The sequence below is a fragment of the Sinocyclocheilus anshuiensis genome, unplaced genomic scaffold (assembly GCF_001515605.1).
Source record: "Sinocyclocheilus anshuiensis isolate Anshui unplaced genomic scaffold, SAMN03320099.WGS_v1.1 scaffold442, whole genome shotgun sequence".
NCBI lineage: Eukaryota > Metazoa > Chordata > Actinopteri > Cypriniformes > Cyprinidae > Sinocyclocheilus > Sinocyclocheilus anshuiensis.
The window spans coordinates 1,251,400-1,269,092 of NW_015542354.1; the positions used below are offsets into that span (position 1 = coordinate 1,251,400).

At 37.4% G+C, this 17,693-nt stretch overlaps 1 protein-coding gene across 2 annotated transcripts in view; it reads right to left on the reverse strand.

The window, feature by feature from the left end:
• Positions 1 to 6,255: 6,255 nt before the first annotated feature.
• The window catches only part of nlgn4xa (neuroligin 4 X-linked a), a 131,374-nt gene continuing 119,936 nt past the window's right edge, over positions 6,256 to 17,693 (reverse strand). For both annotated transcript variants that reach the window (XM_016490291.1, XM_016490290.1), the window contains one exon: positions 6,256 to 8,564. In XM_016490291.1, the coding sequence (XP_016345777.1) occupies positions 7,676 to 8,564 (889 nt within the window). In that variant the 3' untranslated portion in view covers positions 6,256 to 7,675. The remainder of the gene's footprint in view (positions 8,565 to 17,693) is intronic.

Here is a 17,693-nt window from a genome sequence, read left to right on the forward strand (position 1 = left end):
GAAAAAGGGGGGGGGGGGGGGGGTTCCAATAGCCGAACTCTTCAGTGTGAATTATTTTCCATTTCTCCCTGACAAGATTTCAAGAATCACGACAGGATCCATCTTACACTGAAGTTACTTTCCTGTTCAGTTATTCAGCTGAGAAATACTGAGTCTGCCTATTACACATGAAGTCCTACAGTTAATAAACCAGATTATGAAGTGGTGGTTTAATATTTGGACCAGGATAATACTTAAATCTAAGTTACGAATAATGCATATACTGAGACTCTGAATAACACTGATTGCAAAACATCTTATGAGGCTAATATTCTATACTGGTTAGATAGAGATGCATATTAAAAATCTCAAGAAAATACAAAAGCCGGCAATAAGTCAAATCAATTGTTATGTTATCATTTATTTACTTAACTAATTATCCAGTTCTAAACAAGCTAATGAAATCTTACAGTTGATGTGGAGATTTTTCACCAGAAGGTCCCTGAAAGCTGTTGCCAATTGGACATGTTGTACCAAGCTGCTCAGAAATAATGAAGTATGTTATTAACTTGTAATTGGGAGCCTCTTGTTTTTGGATGCAGTGTAAGCAAGTGTATGTCTGTTTGTATGAGATAAAGACAGAGAGAAAGAGAAACAAAACGAGAGGGAAAATGATGAAGCCATAAGAATTACAGATTGAAACATGTATCATCACTATTCTGTCAGAGCATAATAGTACAAAGGCAAAAGAGGGCAACATGGTAACAAAATCTAAATAAAATCTATGTGACTGTGATTAAAAACATCTGAATTAGTAATTATTAATCAGTTTCACATAAATAAAGATTGATTTGTTTATTTAGCTTTTTATAAATAAAGTGTTTTCAAGCAGATGAGAGAGCATGAGGAGGGTAATATATTATGTGTAAAATATCAATAACACTAAACCTAATGCACTCCATCATTCTCAATTATGTAACTCTCAAATCAAGTTTCCCCAAAACTGTGTTTTCTTCAAAAGCTATCTGCCTGTGTTGAAAATTTAGTGAAATAAGCATAAAAGGGGAAGTCGTGGCCTAATGGTTAGAGAGGCGGACTCATAACCCAAAGGCTGCGAGTTCGATTCTCCGGTCCGGCAGGAATTGTAGGTGGGGGGAGTGAATGTGCCGCCTTCAATACCACGAATGAGCTGCCCTTGAGCAAGGCACCGAACCCCCAACTGCTCCCCGGGCGCCGCAGCATAAATGGCTGCCCACTGCTCCGGGTGTGTGTTCACGGTGTGTGTGTGTGTTCACTGCTGTGTGTGTGCACTTAGGATGGGTTAAATGCAGAGCACTAATTCCTAGTATGGGTAACCATACTTGGTCACATGTCATGTCACTTTCACTTTCAAAAGGAAAATATATCAATCCAGGACAGTCTCATAAGGGAAATGTCACTCTTTTAACCTTCACCTCATTGCTCTTGTGACATTCTCACCTCAGTTTGGAGGATTCATTCAAAGCCTTGACAATCTTCAGCTATTATCATGTTTGCATGACGAAAAACACAGAAATTTAGCTGCATTTTTTATTATATTTCTATGATATATTGTAGTTAATTTATGTAGATATTTTTGAGTGAGAACTAATTACATTCGATATCACTGATGTCAGACCTAAAATAACCTGTCAAAGCCTGTCAAAAACTAAACTAAACTAAACTAACTAAACAAACAAGCAAGCAATTAATTATGATATAAAACCTTGAAATGATAAGATACTAAGTTATAAGTCAAAATTATAAAAATGTAATATAAGTATGACAGAAAAAAAATAATTAGTATGAGATAAAATTAAGACTTTTTATTTTAGAATTTCAACTCAATTTATGACATAACATTTAATAACATAATAACATAGCCCATGACTTTGACTCCACAGATCTTTTTTACATCATGAAAAACATAAAATATGAAGTAATCAATAAAAGATCACAGAATTTTAAAATCTAACTGAAGAGTTAAAGTTTTTATTGAAAGCGACTACAAATGAGAAATAACATTAAACTATTCATCCTAACAGTAACTCGAGAGGCCTTAATCAAGCCTTAGCTGAGAGTTTCACTGTTTTTCTACTGACGCCAGCATTGCAGTTCCCTGCCTTCTTTCCACTCTCTTTAGATGAATGATGCAGTCTGGATTTTTCCAACACGCTCATGTTCGCTAATGATCAGCGTTGTGTTGTGGCTCTTGTCTATTAAGACGGAGACTGCCATGTTCAGAAGACAAACTGTCTCATTGTTCATTGTTCTTTCTAGCACTACACTGGATGAATTAGTTATCCATTTACGTAAAGATCGAGCACCAGCAAGAACGAAAAATTAACTTTTTTAACTCTGTAAAAGTTGTCGACGTACAGTAGTATTGATAGGAGGAAAACGGGAGAAGGAACACAGAGGGGGAACAAGAAAAAAGATGTTTCTCTGGGCTACATTCATTACCTAGGCAGGGCAGCACAGATGACTGTTCCTCTCCATTTAACTGTTCAGCATATATATTGGCTCAGAAGATTTCATATTCATCTATTAAGGTCTTGCCACTGAGGGAGCAAAGGCAATCAGCTGAATTGGATGCAGAGGTATTTACCTGAATCTTAATTGGTGTTTAGAGAAGGAGAAGTGCAGAAAGATGGAGAGAAGAATGGGGAAAGAGAGTTTGTTGGAGTGAAAAAGAATAGGTGTGTATAATGTTTTTATTCTTCAAAAGAAAAGAAAAAATCTAAACTCTTAATAGTTGGTAACTTTCTTAATTTCCATACATTTGCTCTCTGAACACCCTTGACCATTCTTACAATCCCTTTCCATACCCTAGTCCTCTTCCCTTCACACTCCTCCACTTTGGATGGCTACCTTGTCACAGCTTGGATCGATATGCCATGGTAATGACTGCTTAGAAGGGCCCACGCGTGAATGACAGACAGGGGGCAGGGAGACTGATGGAATGCTGGAGCAGGCTTAATTAACTTCCAGTTGAGTCAAGAATATTCAGGCCCACTCACTTTTCCCTTCTCCTGCTGATTTTGCCTCTTATAAACAATCAGTGTGGTTTGAGAGTTTAGCTTCACAGACTGAACCCCTTAGATATGAGGGTGTAGAAATAGTTTCTGTTGGATAGGATAAAGGGCTTGACATGAACTTTTTTTGCTCACCAGCCACTGTGGCTAGTGGTTTTCCAAAATTAGCTATAGCCATAATTTTGTTGCTGGGAAATTACATTTTATGTGATTAAAATTCATGACTGCATACTAAAATTTACTTAAATTGATTCCCAGGTCATTTTTGCCTTTTTTTACTAACCTTGTTAATTGTATGCATACTTTTTCATATCAAATAATTAAATTTTACTAATAATTACAGTTAATATAATGAGACACTTCCATTGGGCTGTTACCAATCAAATGAAAATCAGAATAAACAAAACAGATCTTTCCACTGCAGAGTAAAGTGAAGCAGCTGAAGTGGCATTTAGATGCATTTTTACACAGACTAATGTAATGAAGCTAAAATGTGTCATGCCATGAATGCCATGAATGCATTTACGCTGCAAAATTACAACTGCATAAATAATGTTATGTTTTAAATTACAATTTTAAAAATTTTAAATTACTGCATAAATAATGTTATGTTTTAAATTACAATTTTAAATTAAAATTTTTTTAATATACAAATATGAAATATTTTTAAATATGAAAATAAACTGCCTGCAGGTGGCAGCAAGTGACTGTATTATTCAGTGAGTCATTGAGTCATTAATTCAAATGATTCGTTCAGACAGCTGATTAATTCAAGAATGAACCAAGTGCCTGTTTTTGTGAATGGGTTATTGAATCCTTGATTCATTCGATACACTGAATCGTTTGGCAACGAAACACGGCGTGTGTTGCTCAGACATGCGGGACTAATGCTGTTATCTTTGTTTGGAAATATTTGTCTTAAATCAAGCACAAACAGTCAGCATTGACTGTGTCTAAAATGTAAGTCACTTAATATTAATTAAGTGAAATTAAACATTTTAATTATTGTGCCCTTAAACTTTACTAGGTTCAAATAATCCATTAAATTCCATGTCTGACTTTCGATCCCCAAAAGACTCAACGTACCCCATGGAATGTATAGGGACATCTATCATGCTTGAGTAACTGCAAATAACTATTTAAGCTTTTGGTTTTTCTCCTGTCACTTCAGTTTTAACTCAAAGGCTAATTTACTAACGTCATTTTAGGAAAGATCAATAACAGCAATGAAAGTGAGTGGCAGAATTTCAAAGCAATTTATTGCACCTTTAGATGAACTCTATGCTGATGGGGAACATGCATGGCTCAACTTGATGTATTGTGCCTTTAAGTTCCATATAGTCTCTCTCTCTATCTCTCTCTCTACCAGTTATCGTAACAAATCACAAAGTCAGTTGCTTTGACTAAACAATTTAGAATTCTATTTAGTGTTCTGAAGTTCCAGTGGCTAGATTGCCGGAGTTGATAAACTCTGATTTGAAAGCTCAGTGAAGTAAAATCTGTGAAAGTGATTTCCTCTCCCTACACCCTGCTCTCCTCTCATTTGAGTGTTTGTGTATGGTATATACAACCATTGAGTAAGGAAATTGAACATGCTACAAAATAAAAGTCCTTGTTGAGAAATTAGTGAACTTTGGGGCAATTATTTGCCTTTTTGTTGATGGTTTACTCTTTAAATTCCACATTTTAAATTAATCGAACAACAGCCAAAAACATTTGCACTGTTCACAAAGAAATCATCACTGATGCAGTACTATCCTGTTTTCTTGTACTATGCTACAAACATAAAGCGTCAATATCATATTTAATTAACTTGCAGCCACAATACATACGATTATAAATTCTACCTAAAAGGGCAAATGGAAGGCTTTACAAATTCACAACTTTCTACATCCCCTCTTAGCTTATCTCAAAATCTGAGTTGGCAGTTAAACAAAAAGGAACTGCAGGTTGAAAAATGACAGATTGCCCTGGCAAATGATAAACAGATGAACCGGCATTAGGGGAAATATTTGTGTACCACCTGCAGAACAGCTGATCAATTTCAATCTTAATCTAAATAAATAAATGAATGAATGAATGAATGAATGAATGAATGAATGAATGAATGAATTTGTGAATTTGTGTGTGCATATAGCCATGTTATAAAAAAAAAAAACCCTGAAAAAATTAGGAGACTTGATTGAACCTGAAGGACAGAGGTGTCAAGAACAGCAGAGCTGTTTGTCTATTCATAGAATGTTAATGAGAAATACTGTTCACATCACTTGTCAAGAGGGATGGGGTGCAAAAGTAATCGAATAACAGGCATTCCTATTTGTTTATTTGTGCTCAGCTGTCATAGGTTGTTATAGGAGCCAGTGACTAAAGCACATGACTTTGTTTTTTGTACTGTAGGATTTATTTATTTTTTATTTTTTTGGTATGCCGGCCCTATGTCTCCTTGAAAGTATTGACAAAAGTTGTAATTCTCAAGAGAGAAAGTAGTAGGTGGGAAGGCAAAGAAAGCAAGTATGAGCTTGAGCTTGAGCGAGTTTTCTGCCCCCTACTGCTATCTAATTGATTTGGCTTTGCTTGACATTATCATGAACTTTTCAAAGAAGAGAAGCCATCAGTTTATCTTGTAACAACCATAAAAATGATTTTCAAATAGATCATCTACAATTAACAAGACGTGCACAGGGCACTGACATTAAAAAAAGTGCTAGCCTTAAGGTTGGTAAATAAGTTAAGTTGGACTTCAAAGCATGGAATGGAGTGGGTCCTATTTGAATGGGCTTATCAAATATAATTAGGCAAGTAAAATTTATTTTTCACTTAAAATGCATTACAATTTTTACCAATGCTAAAAAGTGATATTACTGAGAAAAGAAACAGCTTCATATTGATATCACATACTGGGTGCATATCAGTTTTTCCATTTAAATGAAACAAAAAGCCAACAAATCTGAAGACACGGGTTTTAGAAAATACTGTGATATTTTATTAAAAATGCGGCAGAAAAATTTTATACAGGTGTCCAGCGAGAAATATCATCTATCACTGAAGGCAAAAACTGCAAACAATATAAGACAAACTATTATTTAGAACCCTACATTTGACCCTTGTTGTACTGACAGGTATCAAACCAAGGGCTAACATTAATCATGAACTGATTTAATATACAAATTTAACTTTATAAACTAATTTGTTCATTTATTTTTTTTTAATTCTTTCTTGCGCTTTCAACATCTTTGTTATAGGATGCAGAACTGAAAAATATCAGGGTTATTTTTTTTTCTTTCTTTCTTTGTATTTATAGTAATCATAATTATTTGTATTTACACTCATTCACTTACGTTTAAACCCAAAATAGCACAAGCCTGGCACAATACTTTACATATTGCTAGCATGTTACGAATAGAAATATCTAACATATACTTCTTTACAAACATATCCAACTAATATAGATACCCAAATCCACTGCCTGTGTTATTTATTTATAGATATTTTTTTAATTATACAATGCTGGTCACATCTGAAGCTCAGGCAGTGATGATACAGATAAAAAAATTTAAAAAAGTAGCAAAAAATAAAGAGATTTATGCAGGTAAAACAAATTGGACGTGGGTAGAAGTTGCCCTGATTTACATCCGTCCCACCCTCCTCCATCAAACCAACAAATTATAAAAAAGTTACTACTCTCTGAAAAGCTTGAATAGGCAACTTCACCTAGCACTGTCATGTAATTAGAAGCAATATTTCATTTTTAACATCTGTATGGGGTCACAGTATGGTGTTATCAAATGTAAAGCAGCAATCAAACATGCAATATCCGTCAAACATTAGGACAAAGGAACACTCAGATGACTGAAATGGATATTTAGAGGCTTTGGAATAAGAAAACTGTCTTCTTCTCCTTTATTTATTGTTCACGTGTAAAGGCTGTTTAGCACAGACATAATTCCAAAAAGAAAAAGAAAAGATAATGATTCATATATTTACACGCACCTTAACGAAAGCATAAGCTCATAATAGTCATATTTTGAACTAAACAACAGTAAAAGCTTTTTGTAATTATTTTAATATTTGTATTTGACTCACAAGTATTTACATGTTGTCACCTTTACAAATGTTTGTTATAATTACATTTCAGGCTGGGATTTTTCAGTTCAGTCCACAGGTTCGGTATGTGACGACACTCTCAGAAAATAATATGAATGTGTTTGTCTGAAATATAGTTCTCGTATAATAACATTGCTCTCATTGTTGCTCTTGGTATATGACATATGGTATCGCACATACAAAGCTTTGTCAGATCCTTCAACCTCTCTGTCGTTTATGTAGTATATGTTGTCTACGCAAGCAAAATAGTCCTTCAGAAAGAGTTCTTGTCTTTTGGTGTAAAGTCCCCTGCCCTAAACAAGCTTGGCTCCAAATAAAGTATTACTTTAGTAACATTCATTTTTTCGCAAGTAGGTCATATTTGACTTTGATATATTCTGCAAGAAGGCTTCATAGGAAAATAACATCTCATCCACCAAGGTAAGTCTCAGAGTGGAACAAAGTCAGCACAGTTTGCCATGACAAACAAAGGTCCTTAACCCCCAATGCCTTAGCAGACCATATCCTATAGTTCTGATCTTTCAGTGCACATCACAAAGCTATACCCTGGTGGTAGAGTGCCCATGGGGCAGGTTGGTACTGTTCTGACTACCTCCGAACGTGTTAAAATTGTGCAGGGGCTGCATTCCGGCCAGAGAGTTAGGATTCATTGTTATGGTACTTGGCGTCATGAGCGGGATGTCGTCAGGCGAACGTCGCAGAGTAAGTGTGTAATCGGCTGGGCAGGTAAGACGAAGTGTATCGTGAGCTGGCAGAGAATCACACTCCTGATGGTGCTCGTGTTCCATCTGCTGCTGTTTCATCCGGAGAGACATCAGCTCCTCGCTCTGCAAATGTGCTATGTCATTAGCGTTAGCCACTGCGTTAGCCGGAGCAGAGTTCCGCTGCGGGCTGGGCCCACGTCGGTTGGATTCATGTCGACGCTTATCCTTCTTGTAGTAGAGTGCTGCGAAGGCCAGAATGTTGAGGAACAGGAGAGAAGCACCCACCGCGATGGTCACGCTGAGCTCGGTGGAGTAGTCTCGCTTTGTCTCGATAACCACTGCTGAGTCGTCGCCCAGATCGTTGCCTTTACGCTGGTCTGTAGTTTGTTTGGTGTTGGCGGGAGGAACACCAGGATGCCGTGTGGTGGACGGCCATGTTTTACCAAGTCTCTTAGTGTACGGGAATGGCGTAGTATCCTGAGGAGGTATCTTAGTCGTGGTCGAGACGTATTGAAAGAGTTCATTGATGTTATGAAGATGAGGTACCAGCTCTAACCAGAAGGCAACCTTAGTCGCACGATAGTGATCTCTCACCCTTGGCTTCAGTCCAATGTGTAAGTAGAGCTGGTCTTTGGGGTTGTATTTAGACCAAGCCACTTCCTCGAAGCGGTTAGGCTTTGTGTGGATGAATTTGGTGTCTTGTGGAACTGGCTGATTCGGATCCCTATAACGAGAATTTAAAAAAGAAAACATCAGAATTTGCTTCAGTAACAGTTCAGAAGCAAATAGCTTTATAAATGCAATGCAGTGTGTGATTTAAAATCGCAGTATTAAAGAGCAAGTCTACACAGATGCTCATAAACCCACATACATCAATAGCTTGTGTTTACGAACACACATATGCTATAATAATAGCTTAACCTTAGGTTGTTGAACCTAAGGGTATTATAACATAGAGATGCCTACTACATGTGATGGTTTACAAAGATTCATGACCTCAGAGTGTTCTGGGATATGATGCCTCTTCATCAGTCGTTTTGCTCAGTTTCATAGCACACAAAATAAATGATCAGCACAATTTCACAACTGACACGCTTGAACTAAAAAATACAGAACTGCTCTGTATCATTAACAGTCATTACTTGTACAGCTTTCCTAGCCACAAAAAAATAACATACCTAGTGATAAAGGTTTTAACCGGAAAGCCAATTTACCACTCCTACACATTATTCAGTCTTGGAGCAGCAGAGAACCTAGCCGGGCATAAAAGTTTTCTAAATATGGAGATGAGGTGGTAAAAACCGGGCCGGCATTTCTCTCTGAGTGCATTAGCATTGTCAAGGTTTGTTTCTGAAGCAATAGCTTCACTTCTCTGCAGATTTTGCTCAAATTTGTTTGTTTATAAATTGGCCTCAGTAGTCATCTTTTGTCATCAGGATTTTTACATAGCATTGCAGAGCACAACTATTTTGACAATAATATGGCATGACAGGAAGGAAAAATAAGTAGGCTTTGCAGTGGTTTAAATATATTGAGAAACACGGTTTGGAATGCATGAACTTAAACCTTGAAGGCTTGTGAGGACAATTTTACTTTTTTATTGTTATTTGCTTCAATATGTATTTGGGGACAATATAAATAAATGACCAAATACAAAATTTACAAGAAATGTAGGTAACACTTTATTTTAAGGACCAGTTCTCACCATCGACTTATTAGCATGCATATCAGTGTTTATTAGAACTTATGAAACACATATTAATGCCTTATTCTGCGTGACCATATTTTAGATCCCTTAATCCTACCCATTAATAAAAAAATACCTTACCAACTATTAATAATGTTAACACTTTAGTATAGAGACCTAATTCTCACTATTAATTTGTGCTTATTAGCATGCCTTTTCTTAACATATTAGCTGTTTATTAGTGCTTATAAACAGGGGTGCACATACGTTTTTCAGCCTGGTTGGAACCTGGAGATTTGGTTTGGTCCTCACACGGCACATAGTGTGACCATTAAATATAACTATAAAAAATTAATTAATAATAGTGATAATATTATTGCACTTTATTTCGTTTTTTTAATAAATAATGTTTATTGAGGCAAAAGTCATAGTAAATGGTTTGTTAATAGCAAGAATTGGACCTTACAATAAAGTGTGACCTCAATAAGCAGCAATAAGCAGGAGTTTATTGAGGCAGAAGTCATAGTTAATAGTTAGTTAATAGTGAGAATTGGTCCCAAAAGTTTTGCATTGTGCTTTGAAAACGTTAGCGGGTAGCCTAGATTTATGCTTTCAGTTTGAATACAAATCTAATACCATACAGTTTGTCGGTCTAAAATGGTCATTGTGAATTAACAGCTGTCAACCTTGTCGGTACGCAAACGCGCGCTCTGAACTAATTTACAAAGCGCATTTCTTATTTTGGTCGCGCATGCGGACCTAGCTATGTAGTTGTTCCCTATAGCAGCTTAGTATCATGCTTACCACTAAGTATTCTGAAAATAGAAAGCTAATGTAAATTAGCTTGTATTATTGTATTAAAAGCTGGCAGATTGCTCATTTCAAAATGGCTCATGCAAAATACTCACATGCATAGCACGTAACTGTGCGTATGATGATTTCAGTCAAACAATCTTCCAAACCATTTCAAAGCTTTGTTCAGCTGCTATATTAATTCAGGTTATTATGGCTCTTGAACGGTATGTCATTGTGTGAAACTTTCAAGGATGACAGGTTCAGTGTTCTGCTGGACTACTTGGCCTCATTTTAGATTATTATCATATTTAATAACAGCAGAAAATGAAAGAGTCCCATATAGAATCTGACTCCTTGACATTCCATGATGTGGCTACATTCGTTGTTGTGATATGGTGTGCTGTTTTATCATTAAATTCCAAGGTGTGTTGAAAAATGATGATTGAAATCGAACAAGAGCCCTTTTCACAGTACTAAGAGCAAAACAATACATGAATAAAAATGATTAAATAAGCACTACTAAATAAGTGAATGAATTTATGCTTTCAAAGGTGCATGGATGAATAATACGTGTATGAAACGGTTGAAATTAATAAGTTGGTTTGAGAATTTTAATGGTGGAACCATGTGTCCAACATGGGAATAAATAAATAAATAAAGGTTTGTCTGTCAGTATGTAGAGGCCTAAAGGAACAGTCATCATTTCCCTCATGTAATTTCAAACCTGCATGACTATCTTTGTATTCATAGAACACAAAAGGTGATATTTATGTGATTTTATTTGAAAGTGATTAAGGACTTGGGCTGTCGCATTGACTACTTTTTGATGCTTTTTTTTTCTTGAGCGTGAAAGCGCCAGTTCCTGTTTATTGTAATTGCATAGAGCAAATCAAGTAGTTAGTCATAATTTTGTGTTTTATGGAAGAAAGAAAATCATATAGGCATGAATGAATGGTGAGGGTGAATAAACAATGACACAAATGGCATTAATTTTGGGGTGAAATATTCCTTTAAACAGTGGCAATGATGTTGTGATATTTGAGATGTGTTACTGATATCAAATGGAAGGCAGCTGATGGCAAATGTTAAATGTATTCATGGTTTGACTATATTATTTATTATGGCTTGCAAGGTAAATTATTGTGGAAAACATTATATATTTTTTTTTCCACAAATTATCTTCTCAAAGGGCACCATCTCACTGCAAGCATATATGGCAGGGAATCGACAATCTAATCTAATCTAGCTACAAGCAAACATGAGAGAGAATCAATGGTATTTCAGTTGTTTACTTTAACCTCTAGTTATGCTTATATATGTATGTAAGCAATAACAATACTAATGACTATTTCAGAGAATTCAGACCTGAGAAAAGCAAGCAATGCTGTAAGCTATTTACCCACCGAGCCAATCTACAGCTCCTTCATTTCTGTTTCACATAAGAGCAGCACTTCACTAAAGTGGCACAATGTACAGCATATGTCCCATTACCTTCACTTTGCTTTTATCATTTATATAATCACACAGATGCATTCCATGGAGCTGAAACTGTGCACACACAATTAATAGACAAAAATAACTTAGCATTTTAAAGACAACATGAGATGTAAATTGCTATTGCGATGTATATGTATATGTGAGTCAAATGGCTTAGCAAAACAAAAAAAAAAGTAGATTAGGACTTGATTTTGGCCATCAGGAATTGATGGAATGATGTGCACAGATTTTATAATAAACACTGAAATAGTCTATTAAAATTAAAAATAACAAAATAACACTTAAGTATTGCAATTTGCCTAAATCATTAAAATCGATGCAGAGTGGCTCTAACTTGCTAGTTCCTTTAGTTTGAATGGATACCAAGAGTGCTGATATTTAGTTCAAAGACAGTAGGAAGTTTCACTGTTTGTATCAGTTGTCTGTTTTCCAGACCAGTTTGTGAGCTGTGCAAAATGGAAGCGGAGCAGAAAAGTGGTGTGCCTGTTTTTTAATCACTCCTAATTGCTCAGAACGGGGTTTCTACCACCAGTGAGCATGGAGCAAACAGAGAGCTGAAAATGGGAAATCTTTTAGTATTTACTGTGATAAATCATGTTATTTTACAATGCAACATACAGGGCCGAGATGTCAGTCAGCATTGGCCGTTTCACATAACAGAAATGCCTGTTGTCCTGTATAAAATGATTTTATTTGTTATAAAACTGAATTTAATTGGTTTGGATGTTAAAATATGGTATACCTATATCTTTCAAATTGAGGTTCACAGTTCCTCCGCCAAACATCATTCCAACACTGGCTCAGATTTCAGCAACACACCAGCATGAGAGCCAGCACTATTTCAATGGAAAAAGTTTTTCAATGTTTGTTAAATAAGTTTAAGGGTATGCATGAATAAAAAATGTGTAATTCTACATATATACAAATTATCTATATATGTTGCATTTACAATTGTATTCATCCAAAATAAAAAGATACATACAATTGTTTTGTACAGCATTACAAGATTTTAATTTAAATAAATCTGGAAATATTAACTGATGTATAAGGTAAAAATAACATAGTATTCCTGTAAAAATTAATTAGAATAAGTCAATCCATAATGCTAAGTTATATTAAACTCAAAATGGGTTTCAAAACATCTACAATTGGATTACTTTCATTCCAAGACTTTAACACTTTAGCAGTTTGGAACATAACCATATGTATTGATGTAACTCTATGTATAATTTATTTAATTCAGTCTATTTACAATGTTTGAACAGGTCACAGTTATACAACAGTTGGACATGCGGTCCACCAACAGTTCTGAACAGTTTAGTGCACTACTGTGAAGCTTCACTGTTTGTATTACTCCATTTGTCTATGTTTGCAACATTCCAGACAAGCTGCCAGTCTGTGCATTGCTCAGTAACACCAAACATTTTACAAACTGCATAGCCTTGTGCCTATAGCTGAATCACAGCCACACTGATATTCAGTCAAACAGCGCTCATATTATTTAATTAGTGCCTGAAGTTTACAGTCATCACAGGTTTATATTCAGATTGTTCACACTGTAGGCAATAGTACTTTCTTTTGAATTACAAAAGCCTTTTCCATGGTTAAATCCACCGTATCCTTAGACAGCATCAGGAAATGTTATGCTTCATTTCGGTTAGTGAGTATACTTCTGTAATGGCTGAAATCCATATTGATTTTCACTTTCATTAACGGATTTGAATCTCCCAGCCAAAATTTGGCAAACGGTGTGATTCCATGATGCAGAAATGCATTTACTTAAAGATCCACTTAATGGTGTGTGCAGAATATAACTGGGAATAGTCATTTCTTCACATTTTCTTGTGCTTCCTGGAACTAATATCTGTGTAGAGCCATTATCGTCATTTGTAATGTAATGCACAATACTGACAATATTTCAGGGCTTGTAAAGCTAACTGGGGTGTTATACAGTAACAATAAACAACTAAATTGCGCAAGCATTCAAGCAGGAAGTGTCATCTTCAGAGTCGTTTACATCACCTCATTCAAATACACTCCAAGGTGATATTACTAAAGCAGGGTACTAATCTTATTATTCCTCTAAAACGAACAGTGGAAGTATTCTGCCTCCAGAGAGTGATAGACCTTCACTCTAAGACATGCAGTTTTGTTTTTTCTTCTTCTTTCAGGTTCAGCTTGTTGGATCTTTGTTTTTTATGTTAAGTATTTTTTCCCAGTATTATCCAATCACTGGGTAAGTGGCTAGTTTAATTTTCAGGGATCCCAATACATCCCTGCCCTCAAACACCCCTCAGCAGCAGCGTTACTACAACCCAGCCATTGACTTACACCAAAGTCCCTTTAAGGCAAGTCATGTCACTCGTTGGCCATCTTTGAAATGCCTCTCGGGCATGCAAGTGCAGCTCCTATCACTTTGAATGGGGAAACATCAAATTCTCCAAAACTGTTCACTAAGCTTACGATAAAATTTTATATTGCATTTTCTCCCTTTCAAAACTATACGAGTGACACGTCTTGGGTATTCTGTAGTCTTTGCTTTCACAAGCACAGGGATTTTGCATCCTCTTTAGGAGAGAGCTGTCCTTACTGCTGCTGAATTGGTTTATTTCTTTAGTGAAATAAAAGTTTCGTATTCGTTTTATATAATCTATAAAGTCCTCACTGTGCTGTAAATACTTCTTTTATGCAACACAACATACAGGGATGAGATGTCAGTTCTGTCATGTTCTGTGTGTGTTTTGTGATCTGTTTTAGTTTCATGGTCTGCTTATTGTGTTTTCAGTTTGCCTTTATAATGTGACCTAGTTTTCCTGTGTTGTGTGATTATGTCATTCTGTTCACCTGTGTCTTGTTAATTATCTCATTAGTTCCCTTTGTTTGGTTCATGTTTATAAGTCCTCAGTTCTCCCTTAGTCTTGGTCCGATCTCTGTTATGATTAGGTGTGTTATCACTGTCTCCTGGTTCCTGAGTTGTTCATTAAAGTGTACCATGCTTGAATCTCACTCTGATTCTCCAGCCATATTCCTTGTACACACCGCACGCTGACAAGTTCTTACTTTTTAATGTTTTGTTTTAATTTTTTTTGAATGCTTGGCAAACAAGTTTAAATGCATGTAATATTAAATGAAACAAATGCTGATTAGAACTGTATTGATCAAAAATAAAGGTCATATTATGTAAACACAGTGGTTATGTAGTGATTATTATTATTTTTTTTAGAATTGTAGTGGATTTAAAGGGATCGTTTATCCCAAAATGAAATTTACTCCATGATTTATTCACCCTTAAGCCATCCTAGGTGTATATGACTTTCTGCTTTCAGACAAATACAATCTGAGTTATATTAAAAATGTCCTGGCTCTTCCAAACTTTATAATGCCAGTAAATGGCTGCTGAGATTTTGAAGGCTAAAAAAGTGCATCCATCCATCATAAAAATTGCTCCACATGGCTCCGGGGGGTGAATAAAGGCCTTCTGAAGTGAATTGATGCGTTTGTGTAAGAAAAATATCCATATTTAAAATGTTCTAAACCGTATTCTCTAGCTTTTACTAACTATCATATGCGCATTAATGAGAGTGTGGCGTTCCAGCAGATGATGTAGGGCAGGGGTGCCTAATCCTGGTCCTGGAGATCTACCTTCCTGCCGAGTTCAGTTCCAACCCTGATCAAACACACATGTCTGTAATTATCAAGTGCTCCTTCAGATCGTAATTAGTTGGTTCAGGTGTGTTTGATCAGGGTTGGAGCTGAACTCAGCAGGAAGGTAGATCTCCAGGAACAGGGTTAAGCACCCCTGATGTAGGGCATAGGTGAAAGCATTGATGAATGCAGAAGCATAGAGAAGAGAGCAAAACAAAATACTGGTCATGAATTAGAAGTATGAAACAAGGATTTGTAAAGAAAAATGTCTGAGGATTTCGATGTAAGCCAAGAGGAGACTGTTTTTTCTTTGCCGTAAACCAAATGTGGTTCTAGCGAGACTAGCATAATCTCACTGAAGCTTATGCTACGTCTACGTCCTACGCCATCCGCTGGAACACCACTCCCTTGTGAGCGCACATACAACAGTTAAGGGAAGCTAGATATTACGGTTTAGAAAGTTTTAAATATGGATATTTTTCTTACACAGACACATCGATTCACTTCAGGAGGCCTTTATTAACCCCCCTAGTTAATTTGCCTAGTTGTCACATCTTGCACACTTTAATGCCCCTTTAATGGAACATATACACTCCTTTCGAACTGGAATCATGGCAGAATATCCTGTGATGTCCACTTTGCAGAGCACTTACGGTCGAATGGAACAGACCTCTGAAGCGTTAAGATAAACATACAAAATGCAGAGCGAGGGGTCACAAGGACCAGGATTAAGAACTACTGCTGTAGAACATCTCTCTCTCTCTCTCTCTCTCTCTCTCACGGGATTGTCGGTAGTGGGAGGAGTTTGGAGCTTTGGAGTACACTTTTGAGAGTTTGTTTCACTTTATTATACTTTCTTACTTTTTTTCTAAGATTTAGTTAAAAGATTTAATTTAGTTTATGCTCTGACTGAGGTCGGCGAACTTGAAAAGATGGGGTTAAGCGGAGTTCCTCTTCAAAAAAATGCTAGGGGAACGCCTTCTGTGACCACGCTCTGAATCACATGTGAAATCAGTCTAATAGCCGAGCAGGACGTCACGGGCGGGTGACGTCATGACCAGGAAGCTATAAAAGCACGTGCGGCGGAGCCAGCGTCAGCTTTCTGTCATTCAGCGAAGCGCTCTGTGTGTGTCAGTCATATTTATTGTTGTCTGTCTATTGTGAGAGAAAAGTCTATAAGCAGCTATGTTTAAAGCTCACGCTAAGACAAAGCATGCAAAGGGCGAGTGCAAGCCACGTTATAGGTTGTGTGTTCCTCCCTGCCCACGTTATATCACGAGTGGGGATACACACAGCCTGTGCGTGGTTTGCTTGGGAGCGAAGCACGCAGAGTCGGCTCTTGAGGGGGCCGGCTGCCCGCATTGTGAGCGCCTCCCACTGCGTACGCTTCGGTCCCGGAGGGCTCTCTTTGAGGAGGGAGCCTTCTCCAGCGTTCCTCGCGGTGCTGGCCCCGCTTCCGGCGAGTCCCTATCTCCTTCCTCACCCACCAGATCCAGTGACCGATCTCTGGGTTCGGAAGCCCGTTCTGCGGCCACTTCCTCCCGGGGTGACGGCTCGACGCTTCTCCTGTCTTCCTCCGAGGAGGTTGACGTTGAAGTTCAGAATGCTCACACTCAAACAAGTCGTGTCTCAGATCAGGTCTGAGGACTGGTTTGTCACGATCGATCTGAAAGATGCGTATTTCCATATCTCCATCCTTCCTCATCACAGGAAGTTCCTGAGGTTCGTTTTTGGGGGCAAAGCGTACCAATATCGTGTTCTTCCTTTCGGTCTTGCACTCTCACCCCGTACTTTCACGAAGTGTGTGAATGCTGCCCTGGCTCCGTTGCGACTCCATGGCATCCGCATACTCAACTACATCGATGATTGGTTGATTTTAGCTCGTTCAGAGCAGGTAGCGGTTTGACATAGAGATGTCGTTCTCGCTCACATGAGAGAGCTGGGGTTAAGACTAAACGCCAAGAAGAGTGTGCTTTCTCCATTACAGAGGACCACTTATCTGGGCGTGGTGTGGGATTCGACCACGATGCAGGCACGTTTGTCTCCTGCTCGGATCGAGTCGATCCTCACTACAGTCAAGAGAGTGAAAGAAGGCCAGTCACTCACTCTCAAGCAGTTTCAAAGACTGCTGGGTCTGATGGCAGCTGCGTCCAACGTGATTACTCTTGGCCTGCTGTACATGAGACCCCTACAGTGGTGGCTCAAGACCAGGGGGTTCTCCCCGAGTTG